This window comes from Papaver somniferum, chromosome 9 (assembly GCF_003573695.1).
Source record: "Papaver somniferum cultivar HN1 chromosome 9, ASM357369v1, whole genome shotgun sequence".
NCBI classification, from domain to species: domain Eukaryota; kingdom Viridiplantae; phylum Streptophyta; class Magnoliopsida; order Ranunculales; family Papaveraceae; genus Papaver; species Papaver somniferum.
In genome coordinates this window covers 6,230,091-6,247,513 of record NC_039366.1, presented here as the reverse complement: position 1 = coordinate 6,247,513, position 17,423 = coordinate 6,230,091, and the positions used below count along the sequence as shown (strand labels likewise).

The 17,423-nt window shown below is 40.5% G+C and overlaps 1 protein-coding gene and 1 long non-coding RNA gene across 2 annotated transcripts; both read right to left on the bottom strand.

Moving 5' to 3' along the window:
- Nucleotides 1–10,078: 10,078 nt before the first annotated feature.
- On the bottom strand, nucleotides 10,079–11,011 carry LOC113309332. The gene is made up of 2 exons (XR_003340526.1): nucleotides 10,781–11,011; nucleotides 10,079–10,421 (listed from the first exon to the last, which is right to left on the bottom strand). It is a non-coding gene; the product is annotated as an uncharacterized LOC113309332 (long non-coding RNA).
- Nucleotides 11,012–14,516: 3,505 nt separating this feature from the next.
- Nucleotides 14,517–15,899, bottom strand: LOC113311237 (F-box protein At3g07870-like). Its single transcript, XM_026560081.1, has one exon. The coding sequence runs from the start codon at nucleotides 15,897–15,899 to the stop codon at nucleotides 14,517–14,519; it is 1,383 nt and encodes a 460-aa protein (XP_026415866.1).
- Nucleotides 15,900–17,423: the final 1,524 nt, after the last annotated feature.

The following is a 17,423-nucleotide window of genomic DNA, read 5'->3' as shown; positions in this document are numbered from 1 at the left end:
AAGCGGAGGCCAGTCTTCGTTCAGAGCTTGTCGTTGTTCGCGCTGAGTTAGAGCAAACTCGCGGCCAAGTTTCAGCTTGCACAGGTTTGGTTCTTTTTTCTTTTTCCCCCGCAGTGTGTCGTCATTCCTCTATTTCTTAGTTCTGTCTGAGTCTCCCCACCCTATCTCCAGTGGGTGGTGTCCCCGAGTTGATATGGCTTCGAAACGAAAGGGCACGACAGAAATCTCGTGTTAAAGAACTTAATCAAAAAATTATAAGTGAAGCCAAGAAATGGGATGCTCGGGCTGAAGTATGGCGCCCAAGGCATGTGCAGATGGTCGACATGCAAAATCTGTACAACCATGACCGTGCTTTATTTAATGGTATGCTACTGTGGACACGTGATAGTCTGCGGGAATCCCGTGAGCGTACTTCTTTGTTGGAGTCTAGGATACAACTGTTGGAAGAGGAATTACAAAAGGCTCGATCCCTCCCTTTTCCCGGAGTGGAGGATAGTGCGCGGTATCTGATCAGAGAAAGGGACGATGCCCGTGCCGAAGCCCACGCTCTAAGCAAGGCCCTTGCCGCGTCCCGTGTTGAAGTAGCTCGTCAGGCTGAGTCTGAGAGTAATCTTGAAGTGTGTATGTACAGATTGAGCAAGGAGGTATCAGAGATAAACAAAGAAGTCGACCACCTTCGTCATATGGATTCGATGAAGCAGGTAGAATTAGATGCCAGTCAATTTACTCTCACCAACCTTCAATTAGATTATAAGAAATTATCCGTGGAATATGATCATCTTGATGAAGCGCGAGATGCGGTTGTTAATGAGTATGAAGAAGCTTCGGCTTGTGTCGAAGGTATAACCCTATTCCATCGAGTGTGATTGTGTTTTTTTTGTGCTAACTCCCTGGTGTTGTCTTTTTCAGAACTCGAGGGACAACTTCGCGTTGCAAATGAAAAACTTGAGAAGTCTCAATCTTCCTTAGCGCAGCAGGAAGAACAGACTAAGTATTTTAAGAGTTTGGCGGCATCCCGCGACGAGGCCGTCGGTGCTGCTTCTAAAGAAGTGAGTCGTTTGTCTTCATCGTTATCCCAGGCCCAACAGCGGATGGCAGTTATTAAACACAAGGCTCGGTGTCAATTGGCTGAGGAGACGAACAAGATGCTTGAGAAGATAGAACTTGGCTTAAAGAACGAGCATGGTCTTGTGAAGAATTATCCGCGTCGTCCTGTTCCTGCTGCGTTGCCTGGCTCCTCGGGACCTTCATCTGGTGGTAGCGTCCCTACAAGTCTTCGGAACGACCCCGCTGATGGGGCGGCGTCATCTAGGTAGAGACCGCTGCATTTTGTATAGACCGCAGCGGCATTATCCTTTACGAATATTTTCTGATATGTAAAAAGAATATTTTTTGCTATGTAAAGGGAATATTTTTTGATGTGTACTCTTTCTCGAATTGGCCTTCCACTTATTGTAATCGTCTTTTACGAAATGGATCCTTTTCTTGATATACCTGCAATGTTGGTTTGTTTTTATTTTAAGCATTGTGATGAAAAACTTTAAAAATAAGAAAGCATTTTAAGTGTTTGGGTGCGATCCCGAAGGGAGGTACCTTCGTGATCGACTTTAGACCTGTCTCCCCGCTGGCGAATCCTAGGCCGGAGGATTCCCAGACGGTGGGGGCCGAGGCAACGTTCTAGGATATGGGGTTAAAATATTTACACACCCATTCCGTCGACCCGTTGCCTTAAGATTGGTTGGGTATCTCTTTCTGCTGGGTGCCTTCCCCCTGGTCTTACACTTATGGACACTGATGGGGGAGCCCTGAGAGATTGTAGATTAACTACTTTCCCCAATATTGTTGACTTGATAATTTGAAAGATTGTTTGATTGATAGGTTGAGGCCTGTAATTCCTCTTCCAGAGACAGAAACATGTGGAGCGATCAGGCTCCCTTCTTCTTCTGGTACACTCCAAGCAGATGCAAGTCTGTGTTGCTCCTATGGGAAGTATGGTTTGAGCCACTTAGCGTTCCAAGGATGCCGGAGGACCTCGCCTTTCAGATTACGAAGGTAGTAGGAACCGCTACCCGCGACGTCGTGTATTATAAAAGGTCCTCCCCACGTAGGTGCTAATTTTCCCCATCTCTTTTCTTGATGATACCGTGGGATTGTTCTCAACACATATTTCCCCTCTACAAAATTCCGAAGCTTTACTTTTTTGTTGTACTCCCTTGCTAGTCTTCGTTGATAATTTTCCATCTTTTGTAATGCTGCTTCCCTTCTTCCTTCCAAGTCGTCCAACCTTTCTAACATCATATCTGTTGTTAGGTTTTTCTCCCAAGCTTCGGTCTTCGTGGTTGGCATGAGGATTTCCGTAGGGATGACTGCTTCAGCTCCATAGGTTAGAAGAAACGGGGATTCCCCGGTGGCGGATCTTCGTGTTGTCCTGTATGCCCATAACACATTGTGCAGCTGTTCACACCATCTCCTCTTATGCTCGTCTAATTGTTTTTTGAGTATGAGGGCGAGGGTCTTGTTGGTAGCTTCCGCTTGTCCATTACTTTGCGGGTATATGGGGGTGTACTTGTTCTTCCTTATCTTGAAAGTGTCGAATAGCATGTCTATATTTTTCCCCTGTAATTGCTTACCATTATCAGACACAATCTCAGCGGGTATACCGAATCTGCAAATGATGTTCTGGAATATGAAAGTGAATACATCCACGTCTCTGATCCTGGCCAAGGCCTTAGCCTCCACCCATTTGCTGAAGTAGTCTGTGGCTACTATCAAAAATCGTCTTTTCCCTGATCCTTCGATGAAAGGCCCGACGATGTCTACTCCCCATTTTGCAAATGGCCACGGGCTATCGACGGAGTTTAACATTGTTGCGGGCGCGTGGATCTTTTTTGCGAAGCGCTGACATTCTTCACATCGTCGCGACATCCTGTATCATTGTCGGCCAGTAATATCCTTGAGTTTTTGCTTTGTCAGCTAGTGATCTCATGCCGCTATGATTTCCTGCGTCACCGTAATGGATATCGTTTAGAATTCGATGCTCCTCTTTCCGGGACAAGCAACGTAGTAATGGTCCGAGGAAGGATTTCTTGTACAGAACCCCATCCCGAAGATCATATCTTCCTACTTTGGAGAGTATCTTCCTACTTTGGAGAGTATCTTCCTAGCTTGTTTATGATCCGCAGGTAAGCTTCCCTTTTCGAGAAAGGCATGGATCGTCATTCTCCAATCATCTTCGTTGCTGAAGTCTTCGTCTTGATTTGCTCTTGACAGGATATCTTCTTCGTCAAAATCGTTATGGATGTCTTCTCCTACCTGGTCTTCGATATTTTCTTCCACTGTATCTTGATTGGTAGCAAAGGAGAATTGAGATGCAATCGAAGGCTCGTATACCCTTGCTATTTTAATAGCTTCGACGTTTTTATCCCTCAGCATGGATGATATATATGCTAGGGCATCCGCGTGCCTGAGGTCCCTTCTGCATAAGTGCCGGAACTTGATGTTCGGGATTTGCGATGCCAATGTTTGGACCAAGGCCATGTAAGCTGAGAGGGTGTCATCGTACACATTATACTCGAGCCCTATTTGCCGTATGACAAGCTGCGAATCACTTGTCAGCCTTACATCGGTTACCCCCATCTCTATTATTATACGGAGGGCATGTACGACAGCTTCGTATTCAACGATGTTGTTGGTATGCTCTTTGAATTCTAACCTAAGTGCCTGTATAATCCTTTCTCCGGTTGGGGTGTGATGACAATGCCTATTCCTGCTCCTTCCTTATTTTTGGATCCGTCGACGAAGACTTCCCATTGTCTTTGACTCGGGTTCGAGGATATCCATTGGATCCTTGTTTTCTTCCTCGGCTTCTGGTATTCCCTTAATCTCTTCGTCGTTGTCAAGGGGGAGGTCTGCTAAGAAATCCGCCAGAACTTGGGACTTCCGAGAATGTTGAATTTCATGAATGATGTTGAATTGGTCCAGATGGGTGTTCCATTTGGCTATTCTCCCACTTTTCCCGTGCTTTTGAGGACTGCTTCCAATGGTGCTTTGCATGGGACCCTGACGAGGTGAGTTAGGAAGTAGGTTCTCAGCTTTTGAGTAGCCCATACCAATGCGAGGATGAGCTGTTCGATCTTGGTATAGTTCCTTTCCGCAGAATTGAGGGTCTTGCTGACGTAATAGATAGGTTGTTCTATCTTGTATTGGTTTTGACCAACACTGCGCTGACTGCGTCTTCTGTTGCTGCTATGTACAATGCCAAAACCTCATCAGGATCTGGCTTCTGCAGGATCGGGATTGAGGCTAGGTGTTCTTTGATTTTTTGGAATGCTTCCTCGCATTCAACGGTCCATTCGAACCTGCTCCCTTTTTTGAGAATATTGAAGAAATGTTTGCATTTGTCCGAGGATCGGGCAATAAATCTGCCCAAAGCTGCTATGGATCCATTGAGTTTCTGTACTTCTTTTAAATTCTTCGGGGACGGCATTTCTACTATGGCCTGAATCTTTGCTGGGTCTACCTCAATGCCCCTTTTTGTTACCAGATACCCGAGGTGACACCGAAAGTATTCTGACCCCTCCATTTTTCTTAGGAACAATGACCATGTTGGAGATCCAGGTAGGGTACTTGACTTCCTTGATAAATCCTGCGTCTAGCAATTTCCGAAGTTTTGTTTCCACTGCCTCGTGATATTCTGGAGATACTTTTCGTATTTTCTGCCTGAACGGGGGCGTGCCCGGTTTGATGCGTAGCTCGTGTTGGATTATTTTCGGGTCAATCCCCGGCATATCTCCTAGCTTCCAGGCGAACACATCTGCGTATTCCTTAAGTAATTTGGTTAAAGAATCTTCTCTTCTTTCGTCCATTATGGTCCCTATTTTGATCATCTTCGGGCTTTCTTCCGTTCCTATGTTGACTTCTTTTACGGGCTCCACTGGTGTGAACACAGGCTTCGGGTTTCCGAGGGCTGGGACGTTCTTTAATTGCTATTTGGCGTGTTTCTGTCCTTCGCTGGTTGTTGAGGTACTCGTCTCTGTGCTTAGGACATTATCATCTTTCGTCAAGCCCTTCCCTGTAGTTTCCTTGAGGAACAGGTCTATGGCTTTCTCTTTCGTGGTTTCTTTATTTTTTACTCTCCGAATTTTTCGCTGCTCTTCTTGCTCGTTGTTGATACGATCCTGAGTGGCCTGGCACTCTCTTGTAGAGACCCGATCTCCCTTGATTTCCATCACTCCCTCAGGTGTTGGGAATCTGAGATATTGGTAGTATGTTTCCGCAACTCCTTTGAGTTTATGTAACCATTTTCTTCCAATAATGGAGTTGTAGGGGGAAGGGGTGTCCACCACACTGAATCGGGTTTCTAATTTCATGGGTCCTGCGTTAACCTGCAACACGATGTCTCCCAAGGGCTTCGTGGGTGCTCCATTGAATCCGTAGATGGTGTAATAAGAGGTCATTAACTGTTCATCATGGAGTTTCATCCGTTTGAATGTATCGTAGAATAGGACGTTTACTGAGCTTCCCCCGTCTATGAGGATCTTTTTGAGGTTACATCCAGCTATTGGTAGTGTTAGGACCAAGGGATCGTTATGGTCTTCCATATCTTCTTCGATATCTTCGGCATCGAAGATAATAGGAGAGTCCATCCACTCTTCGTTCTCGTTTACCTCTATCCCATCGACCTTATACAATTCGCAGCGGTCTTCGAATTGCTTTCGTAACCTCTTTCCTATCTGTGCTGTAAGTGAGGGCCTTGCGGCTTCAGAACACGAGATGGTGTTGATTGTGCGGTTCCCTTCCGGGAGTTGGACTGGTTTAGTTCGTTTGGATCTATCCTCGGTGACGTCCTTTCGTACGTAATGTTTGAGCTCTCCCGCATCAATTAATTTTTGGATCATTATTTTGAGGTTCTTACATTTTTCGGTCTGGTGTCCGTTGAAACAATGATATTCACAGTAATCTTTGGACTTTTCGGACCTCGGGGGCTGCTTTCCCTTAGACCATGGCCACTCCAGGTTTTCCCTTCCTTTGATCTCTCGTAGGATACGAGCATATCTAGCGTTAAGTTTCGTGTAAACTTGATCTTCGAATTTTCGGTCACCTGTTCTTCGTTCATCCCTTCGTTCCTTCCTATATTCGTGAGGTCTCTCCACTGAGCAACTCCTTTTGGCCCCATTGGTTTGTTCTGCTGAATTGGTGCGGTGAGATCTCCGCGGATATGCCCTCGGGTTTTCCCGTTGAATTTCTTCAAGTCGAGCGTGCTTTTCGATGATTATTCGCAGATCTCCCTCGGTCTTAGGCACGCTTCCATGAATCTCAACAAAAAGTGGACTCATTCGGTCTAATCCCCACTTGTAGCAGTTGATGCTTACCACTGGATCTGCGCTTCCTATTGCTTGGCAGATCTTGTGCCATCTGTTAGTGTATTCCCTCGTGGTTTCCTTGTAGCCAATGGCTAGTGAAAAGAGTTTATCCATTCCGGTGTTTACAGTCTTGTTGTACATATATGTTCTTAAGAATTTTTCTGCGAGTTGGTCGTACGAGTGGATGGAGTCTGGTGGCAGATTATCAAACCAGGACAGCGCCGATCCCTTCAGGCTTGACGACAAGTATCTGCAGAGTACGGCGTCGTTCTGACCCCATCTAGCTAACACACAGTTATAATACCGAATATGTGCAACAGGATCGCTGGACCCATCATAGCATTCGAACGTTGGGACAGGACATTTCAGCGGAATGGGGGTGTTGGCCAGGCGATGAGTTAAGGGCGTAGAGTTAGCTTCTCTCATGACCTCTTCTAACCTCCCCCCGCCTTGTCTACTTTTTAATTTCCTGATCTCGGCCATCATTTCATCTCGTAGCTCTTCCATCGCGCGGTGGTGCCCTATGTTTTTCTGCTCGTTATAGTCTGATTCTCCGTCGTCATAATCTGGGTCGGATACACTATTTCCCCTAGTTGCGTCTTTATTGGACGTTATTACTACTCTTCGTTCCCGGTCTCGGTTTGGCTCTAGTGCCTTGGAATTTGCTTCATCAAGTTGTTGGCTGGTCTTCGTACTTTGGGCAATCCGATCCTTTAAATCTTGATTTTCTCTGGCCAGCAGAGCTACAGCATCTGTGTAAACCTGCTGACTCTTTTTCAATTCTTCAAGCTCGGCCATCAGTCGATGTGATTGGTTTGACCCTTGATTGGGAGTCCCGGCTTGTGCCACTACGTCCATGGTGCCACCTTCCTCTACGGTCTGCACTAAGGGTGGCAGGGGTTCAGCTTCGGTTGTCGGTATTTCCAAATCGGGGTGAGTGCCTCTCTGCGGTGCTAGAGTCGCCAGCATGGTTTGATTTTGATCATTTGTTGATGGCATTCCGAAAGTTGGCGGGTGCACGGGTTGGTATGTTCTGGATTCATCCATCCTTTCTCTTGGTTGATGAAATTGATTCATAGCACAAGTTTTGCTAGCCTCTGCAGCTTTCGGGACTACCGCAACCGCACCGTGCTTTGTCGCCGCTGCTCTGAGGACCGCGGCTGCAATTGAACTAGCGTTCATAGGTGAAGTGATTTCCGCAGTATCTTGCCTTTGACTGGTCATTTTAGCTTTGTCACCTTTCTGCTTGCTTCGGGTGACGACCGGGGTTGTCCTGGGTGTTTCCTTTGATAAACCTTTGGATTTTCCTGCTTCCTGCGTCTTTTCCATCACGGGTTCTTTTGTCGACAATGTAATCTCGCGGAAGCTCGCCTTCTTTACTCACAATCCGTTCTTTCTGCACAAGGGAATTTCAAACAGAAAGAAACGGGAATATCCGTGCAAATTGGGTTAGTTGGCGTAATATCTTTTTCCAAGAGAGGGTTAACATATATGAGTTACAATACATGGATCCCTTTAAAAATGGGTTAAATTTTTATTAAAAGAAATCCCTTTAAAAATGCAAGTAGATCCTTTAAAAAACTATGAAAATCCACCTGAGAGACAGGTTCGCACAAGATCTAAGGAAAAACGTAAATCCATGGATCAAAACAATAAATCTTATCAGTAAATGAAAGTATTGCCCAGGCCACCGAAGATAATAGGTGCGTTTTTGAACATAATAAAGTTAGCAAATAATCTATACTGTCCTAGCTAATAAATCAGAGCAATCATATGCCAGTTCTAAATGAAATCACAGGACAAGATAAATCTTTTACCGGGACGAGGTCCCTGTTTCTAGCGCCAAATTGTAAACACTCAAATCACGAAGACATCTGAATGCTCACAACCAATCATCATAATCTAGAGTGATTTGTGATGATATCTTAGTGTTGATTCATTGGCTCAAAACCTTTGGGTTTATCATAGCCTCATCTAACAACTCCGAGGGGGGGGGGGGCGGCGTTTGCGCACGGAATAAAGGTAAAAACAAAGAAAACAAAGCATACAAGTACAGATTCACGGGGTTAAGAAAATATAAAGTACTGAAATATAAACGAGACCGAGGTTTACGTGGTTCAGCACTAAGGCCTACGTCCACGGGGTTGTTGTTTCACTATATTCTTCATAGTTACAAGATTAGTTGAATGACTTTTGGGATTACTTCTTTTTTTATTCTAAAGGGTTAACTTACACTCAAGATCCTTCTCTCTCCTTCCCTTAGTGATTTTTTCGATCCCCTTCCTCTTGGTGGAGAGGGGGTATTTATAGGGTTAGTGTGGGACCCATCTCTGAAGGCCGTTGGAACCTTATCTTCTTGTGTTTTGTGTCCATCACGCAGGGGTCTTCGTTCGTAACTTCATCACGCAGAGTCATCCTTGTTCGTTCCACGGGTTGATCGACACGTATGATGTTCAGAGTGTTTAATGCGGGTAGTTGAGGCGCCTGCTCGTGTCAGGCAAGTGTTTTCTGCCTCTGTCGCGTCGATGTCAGTACATCTTCTCTCCATCGTTGATCTTAGCTTCTTTTGGGGATGAGATAAAGTAACTCTTTGGGAGTTATTCGATGCTCCGCGGTACAGCGTATTATCGGAACATCCTTTAACTTCTACCCTTGGATGGTTCGGGCAAAGATCCCTTGTTGACGGGATGGGATTCTTGGTTATGAGCGTGTGTCATCATACTTTGATGACCTTGTCTGCATGCCCTCCATGTATCTTCCTATGTACACGTGTTTGATGATGAAATATGTCCACACAATCGCCAATGAGAAAATTACGAAGGCAGTTATGACTAAAGACTTTGGTTTGAAGATTACGCGATCTTCTAAGAATGGGAAAATTCTATTCGTGGATTTTCACAATGTAGTGTTATATGATCCAAAGCATAAAAGTGCTATTGTAAAAAAGTTGGGCAGGTTAGCATATTTTACATCAGAAGTTAATTATTCAGCAAGCTTAGTTTCATTGAATTCTTACGTGAGCAAAGAATGAATATAGGAACCAACCAAAGACAAAGCACAAAAACTGTGGTGTTTTTATAGTGCTTATATAACGAAGTCTGCGCTTTAACACTTCTGGTATTTGGTTTTTGTTTGTGCATCCCGTCTTAACTTTTAAGCTCTGCATTTATCCCATTTAAAATTTTATTATACACTCTTTTTTGTGAAGTTATGAAATATTATAAGATTTTGTTTTGTGGTTACCGTATGTTCTCTCAATACTCACACTAGTTATTTTTTTATTTTTTTATACACCCTTCACAGTTATTCTGGTTAATTACTACCATTCTTTGGAACCCAACATATGGTATAGTCAGGGGCGGAGCCAAGACTTTAGTAGAGGAGGTGCAAGAAAAAAAGTACATGGCAAACAAAAAACATGGAATCACCTTCTATGTTTTTTTTCTAACAGAGACCAAAGTGATTCTGCAACTAAGTATGGATCACTAGCATAGCACTTAATCTTGGACATTCCAATGACTACAAGATTGTGAAAAAAAAATATCTGCTATATGTCTTTAATTACTGAAAGACATGGATGTGTTAAATCATGAGGTATGGAAAATAGTTGATATGCATGTTTCAGCTCCTATTTTTGTATGCATGTTTATGTTGATATGTATATATTTTCTACAGAAAATCAGTTGTGTGAATAATATATACGCAAAAAAAAGGTGTGATTAATATCTTCATAAAATGAAAATCATATATACCTTCAGAAAGTTTCAAAAATCACCACAATTGCATCAATAATCTAATTAATGTGAGCAACAACAATCACCACATTTTACATCTTCATCACCTCATTATCACAAATCCACCACAAAAACAATTCGAACTGGCCAACATCTCTAGATATGCAAACGACGACCACGAAAGATAAAAGAAAATCATGAGCAATACTTGGATACGACACACTATCCTTAGAACTTCTAGATTCAGTAGCCGCATCGGGTCATTTTCTTTCATTTCGTTAATTATCTCCTCAGTTTCTTGGATAGTCTCTACACCTAAAAACACCTTGTGAACAACCATCAAACTCAAAATTAGTATACATTCATCAAATACTTTTCTAAAATAATTGAAACAACAATTGGAGGATGAGTCACCCAAATTCAAAACATGACAATTAGTAAAGTGAATTTCAACAATTGTTAGATTGAAATCTTATATTCATAAGTACCAAATCCAAAATCACGAATTAGAGAATACGTTATTGATATCATATTCGAAGGTGATGATAAAGATCCAATAGTTTAATCGAACCCTAAATACACACATAAACAAGTTTCATATACCAAAATGTGATGACAAATGCGCTTATAATTGAAAAATCACTTAAATTTCATAATAAATTAAGCAAATATTTTAAAAATTACCTTAAACACGAGTATAATACGAATCAAAAACATCACCATCAGGAGCAACTTTAGCAGTCCAAAATTGATAAGATCATTAAACTGAATCTCCAACCTGGATCTAATCTTACAAATCTATTGTTTATATCCTTTTAATCAATTTACATCGGAAGCAGAAAACTTAAAATCAAATTTGTAACCGTTCTCTCATTTTCTCTCTCTCGATCTGTACTTCTCAATCTCTCTCTCTCTCTCTCTCGATCCATCTCCATCTCTTATCTCTGTTTTAGCATCTTCTCACAAATGAAAAACAGAAAAAGGCTACTTTGGGAATATTTTATTTTGTTTAAATGACGTCAACAAATGAATTTATTTTGAGGATCTTGACATTTTCTGTTTTGACCCTCTCTTTTAAGTGGGCTCGAAAATTAGAAACTCTTCCCAATCTCAAGGTCAAGAGAATAAGATAGAGTGAGGAGAGGCTCAAACACTTAATTCCCACTTTTAAATAACCTTTTCTTCCAAAAAAAAAAAAAAAAAAAAGTTTCCTTAAATATATCAGTTTTCATAAAAAAATAAAAAAATAAAAATTATATCTAGTTTTCTAAAACGTAGGGAATATTAATTTATTTAAGACCATACAATTTGAATTCTTGGTTACTAGTGGAGTATCTACCTCTGGAACCTGAAACTTAAACACATGCCTCGATTAATCGATTATGTGAATTTTGCGTACACTATTATTTTTAAAGACTCTCAATCTGGCATTTTGATTGGATTGATTAGTTTTAGTTACAGGTAGTTGTAGATTAGTCTCACTATCCCACGATATATATGTAAGCTTTAGTGACAAGTAGTTAGTCTGGCCTCGCTACAAAATTTTATCCCTAGTTTTTATAAGTATCAAACTAATGAAAGGGTGTGATTATTATTGAGGAAAATACCGATACCATTGTAGTACAGTGGTAAAGTTAATGGGTGATGATATTAGTAACCTGAGTTCGAAACTCGTCAGCATCAAATTTTATATCGAGTCAAAAAAAAAAAATATTGAGAAAAATGAAATTGGCCAAAAGGAATGACAATAATCAAAATGGTTTGGCATGAGCACACCAAAAAAAAACAAAAAATAAACGAAGTTGGTGGATAAAATGAAACTGGCCAATAGTGCGTGACCAATCAAGTCAACCAAAATGAAAAAAAAAAAACGAAATGGGTAACATGACGAAATTAATAAGATTGGAGCTGTTGTTCGCTGTTAATCGAATCATCAGTCGACACCATTGATTGAGTGATATGGTCAGTGGTTTACAATTTTTCAGGTGATCCAAAATCAACTTGTTGACATAGGACGAACATGTCAACAGAAATGTGCAATTTTACAGACACTCCGCATGAATGTGTTCCGCGTGTAGCTGCCGCCTATTCCATGTTGAAAAATGGTGCAATCAACATGAAGGTAAAAACCGAATCAGCTCTAGGTCTCACTTCTTTGATGATCTGTTTATCGCTGGATACATCCAAGTCATAATATATAATGGTTTATTACAATAAAGTTTGGATCAAGCTTTGGATTTGCCTAGGAACATGGAACATTCAGCTGTCTCCTAAATAGATTGAGATATTGGAGGTAACTATCAACAAAAATTTAAATGCTGCCAGTATTGTTCTTTTTGTTATAATATCTTAAATTGAAGATCCAGATCTGGTTATAATAAACTTCTTTTGGTGTTCGGAAGCGCGGTGTTGTTTGGTTATCACCTTGAAGTAGTATTTTGTTTTAAAAACAAAATGTAAACAAATTTGTTGTCTTGCATCTAAACTAAACGATGGACTGGGTTTTTGAAAGGGCGTTCCTTTATATACCCCATGAATTACTAACGATACGTCCATTAGGGAGTTATGTTAGTTATAATCTAATGAACATGAAAATTGTTTAATTATTAAAAAAATTGATATCTATACCCTATTTCAAAAAATTCGTTATATAATCATACCTTGTGCCTCTGAAATCCTCGACAGCCACAAGAACTGTAATCGTATTTCTCTAGATTCTATACATGACCACTTGAAGCATATTATGGTTTTGTACACGAAAAAGGGGTCGAAATTTTTGATTCGAGGGGGGAATGTTTATCTTCAATAAAACATGAAGCTTGCACAGAGTTACAAAAGAATTTCATGTTTGAAAAGTTGATAAAGATTGCAAATCCAAGTAAAACAATTATGCCAGAACTCAAATGGAAAATTTGCTACCAAGGGTCGCCTGACTAATGAACAAACTGAAGCACAGAAGACCACATATACATTTACAAAGAGGGATTTATCTAGGTGGGAAAGACCATCTATGGGAACGGCTTGCACCATCGCATCAAAGAAAGTGCCAATCAAACCAAAGAAAGTGCCAGTTAAGCCACGGAAGAAGGAAGGGATATCTCATGTAGTGGACGATCAAATCAACAAATATCAACTTATATGATTTGAATAAAATACCAGAATTATTTCTTATTTTTGTAGACAATTCATATTAACTTCATTCCACTTAGTAATCCATCGCCACTAACAAAACAACAAGAAAATAATCAGATGAAAAATTAAAAATTCCAAAATAAAAGAAATTAAGCCTAGAATTGGGGTTTTTACAAGCCAGAGTTTGTCTATAAGGTGAATCAAAATAAAAAATTATGGTTGGAAACTTTTACCGTAAGGAGGAAGAAGAACAAGATCTGAAATTTTCATCAAATTCTTACGAAGGTGAAGAGACAAGATAGGTTTGTGTTTCCATGTATGTTTTGCGGTTCGAGGCGGGGTATATACATTTCATATATCTAATGGGGTAGGTAGATACATGTTGGGGGTATTTAGATAAAGGGGTACCGTTAGTATTTTATGGGGTATATACAAGAACACCCTTTTGAAAATGGGGATATATTAGTCAAATAATCGTGTAGCTTGTGTAATGCTGTGAGCACCTTTTCATACTTTTTTTTGATCTATCAAAGAGGATAGGTTAAAAGGCATACAAGACGTTTGCGATTGGTTACAAAAAAAATAGAGCGAAAAGCCGAAAAGAAAAAGGAAAAAACAAAGCAACCGCTAAAGCCAAAAATTCAAGGTACACGGAGAAATAACAACTTGAGGTACCTGAACATCAAAACTCAACTTACAAACCAAAAAGAAGACAATTATTAACTATTCGTTAGTAGACTCATTAACATCCTCTATAACTAACCCATCATGATTTTTTTCGAGATCATCGAACATTTTTTCACGATTTTTCTTTAACAATACCTACAAACCAATTCCAAACACCATGCGCAGCTTCCATTATTTCAATAGACGCGTTAGTTCTAGAGTTAATTAGGCGCCGAGTGCAAGAATGCAGGCTTGAGATTCCTGTCCTAAGATCTTTTGAAACACTAAGAAATGGCCAGAAATCAAGACTTGGACTTATTCTTCTTGGCCGTGCAACGTGTCTTATATATATATATATATCAAGTAGACCATGTTGAAGCTGGAGACACCGAAGAAAGGGGAAAGGAGAAGAAAGCTGATGCACGTACAATTATTGAACAAAAGATCAATATGTATAACATTACTACCTCTATTTCAAAAAAATAGGTCGGCCTCAAGAGAGACCAACTACGTTGCCGGAAACAAAATAAATAATCTGACTAAAGACAGACCAAAGTCCATTCTTTTTTCTTTCTTTTTTTTTCAGTATTACTGTCTGTATTTATGTTATCCAGACTCACCACTAGGTGATCATATCCAATATCGTACTAGTTTTTTCTCCTAGTCGTCTCAACGAAACAAAGCTATTGGAGTGTGCCACAGCTTTGTCATAATTTCTCCACTCCCATGGTTTTGCAGAATCTTCCTCCGGCCGAGCCATTCCAAGATCCCCAAGTTCTGTTGTAGTTAAATTTTTCAGGTCATGAGCAACGACATTTTTCTCTTTGCACCACAACAATATTTGTCCATTCTTGAAGATTGCAAAAGGTCGATGCATAATCTCCCAATTCATTGATACAGTAAGTTTTCTCGTCCATGATGAGTTACCCTCTTGTACTTTTTTCGCCTCAGATATATCAGTTAGTTTATTCTTCTTATTCAGTACCCACACCTCAGATGCACAGCTTATGGATGTCTCTCTCGAACAGAATACGCACAATTGTCCTCCTAAGTTCGCAAGCACAAAGCTTCCCCAGTCTGATGGTAACGTCTTAGGTGGATATTCAATGAAGTGGAAATCCTCGTCTAATAAATCAAAGGACATCATCCGATCCCCTGGAAACACATCCCAGTGAAGAGCTCCGTTAACATGGAGACCATGACTTTTGTATACACGCCTAGGGCTAGGAATATCTCTTTTATCCCTCCATCTATTTAAGTGGTCACCAAGTGTGTATATTTGTACCTGTCCTTCACACAAAGCTCTATCTGAATTCAACTTGTAGATGATTCTGACAACCTTGTACTCGCTAGTTGAAGGAACGTAACCAAATCCATAAAAGAGTATACGGATTCCAGCATCCCAATACTCATTGTTATTCTCAAATAATCTTGGAAGCTCTACACATTCTCGGGTGATGGGATTACAAATATAAACACGTCCACATATGTTTTTACTTATTTTTGTCGTTAAACAAACCAAACCATTGCACGAACCAACCGTGATCAATGGCGTTTCAGAAGGAAGGCTGATATTGAATGTCCTTATAAGTTTCTTGCAAGATTTGTCATCATATTCTACGTAATATAGAGACGAACGATTATCTTTCTCAATGCTATTACCCGTGAAAACTAAACTAATCTCACCTGTATCATTCGCAAGACAATCGTACGCGTCATCTTCATAATGGTTGTCATAATCGAGCGGTTGTTTTAGAAGTTGTAGTTCACGATGAAAATAATGGAGGTGCCGATCAATAAAATAATTGTAATTACTATGATTATAATCTACTACTGGTCTGAGAAGATTTCTCCACGTTTTACACACACGTCTACATTCTAAAACAGATTCACAAGGTAACCGAGGAAATATATCTAACATGATATCTCCAGGAACATAATCATTGAAAATTGTTTCGTACCTCCATTGCCGACCGGCCCCAAGAGAAAGTTTCGAGTTCTCCATTGAAACAACTTCCTCCAACTACAAGCAACTCTGGTAGAAGGTTTATGCTATTTTTATATATAAGCACATCTTGCATGTAGATGAAGCAATGGAATTACTTGATTCAATTAGGAACAGAATTCCTTAATTCAATTTGGATTCTAAGTATTGAATTTTAATTAAGGTTTAGTCAAAAAAATTACAGTTTGAGTAGAAACTTGATTCCTTTTTTTTTGTATGAATTTCCTCCTTCGCAGCCTATGTTGTAAAGACGAGCACCTTTGGCGTTTAAAAAGCACCAAGGCGAGGTGACCCGGGCGAAAATATCATTTATTCTGAATCTGTGCGAAAGTATTATTTTTTCTGAAACGAGATAATAATATCACTTTTTCTGAAACAGTCCCACACCGACAACCGTTGCACTAATTTAACTTCTTCCACCAGAAAATAAAAACGAAATAAAAGGAGAAGTGAAACCGTGAATCTCTGACAGCTGGCAATTGATAAAATAGTTAACGGTGTTCAAGAAAACAACTAGATTTTGTGCCCGTGCTACACTCGGGAATTTTTGTTCTTTTAGCCATATCTTTTATTAGGTGTCGTGGGGTTTCGTCCCGTCCCATCACGATATATTTTTGATTAGGTGTGGCTCGGCTTCGGCTTCGCCTCGCCCCATCCCGATGCATTTGATTCGGTAAAGCTCGGCTTCGCCTCGCCCTAGTCCCGATATGATTTGGTAAAGCTCGGCTTCGTCTCGCCCCAGCCCCGATATGATTTGGTAAAACTCGGCTTCGCCTCGCCCAAGTCCCCATTTGATTTGGTAAAGCTCGGCTTCTCCTCGCCCCAGTCCCAATATGATTTGGTAAAGCTCGGCTTCGCGTCGCCCCAGCCCCGATATGATTTGGTAAAGCTCGGCTTCACCCAAGTCCCCATTTCTTGTAATATTATTAAAGTTGCTAGAACTCTGAAATTCACGTTGTGTCTTGATGAGAGTATAATCATTCTTAAGAAATTATGTGTTTTGATTAGTTACGAGTCAACTATTCTTCATATGCACTTTCCCATTTGACAACAAAATGAACACTGGCCTCGCTAAACTACGTCTGAGATATCCTACTCATCATTTTGTTGAACTGCCGTTAAAAATATAAACAATTATAATATGAAGAAGCATATAAAATGACATTTAAGAAAACATTGAGACGATGAAAAGCACCATCATAATGCACTTATACTCTGTCTCTTCAACTGAGAAAGGTAGTGGTTCAATAGAGAACGTGAAATTATCCGGTAGCTTGATTGAGTGGTTTTACACTGAAAAGTTCTTTAAATGATAGTGCCATTGAAAAATCTAATGCTTTGGCAACTGGTACTTCCACCTGAATCCCCCACTTGTGTATACTGAAAATTGATAGAAAAGAATTGTAAAAGCAAATATGTTGTGGTAACTACATGATATAAGATTATGAAGGTCCGACTCTGCTTCTCATTAGGAACAAAAGGGCACCACAATCTAGTATACTTGGAAACTACAATGTGCTTTCT

Coding starts and splice junctions, on each gene's coding strand:
- LOC113311237 (XM_026560081.1), bottom strand. CDS start 15,899: ATGGAGAACTCGAAACTTTCTCTTGGGGCCGGTCGGCAATGGAGGTAC.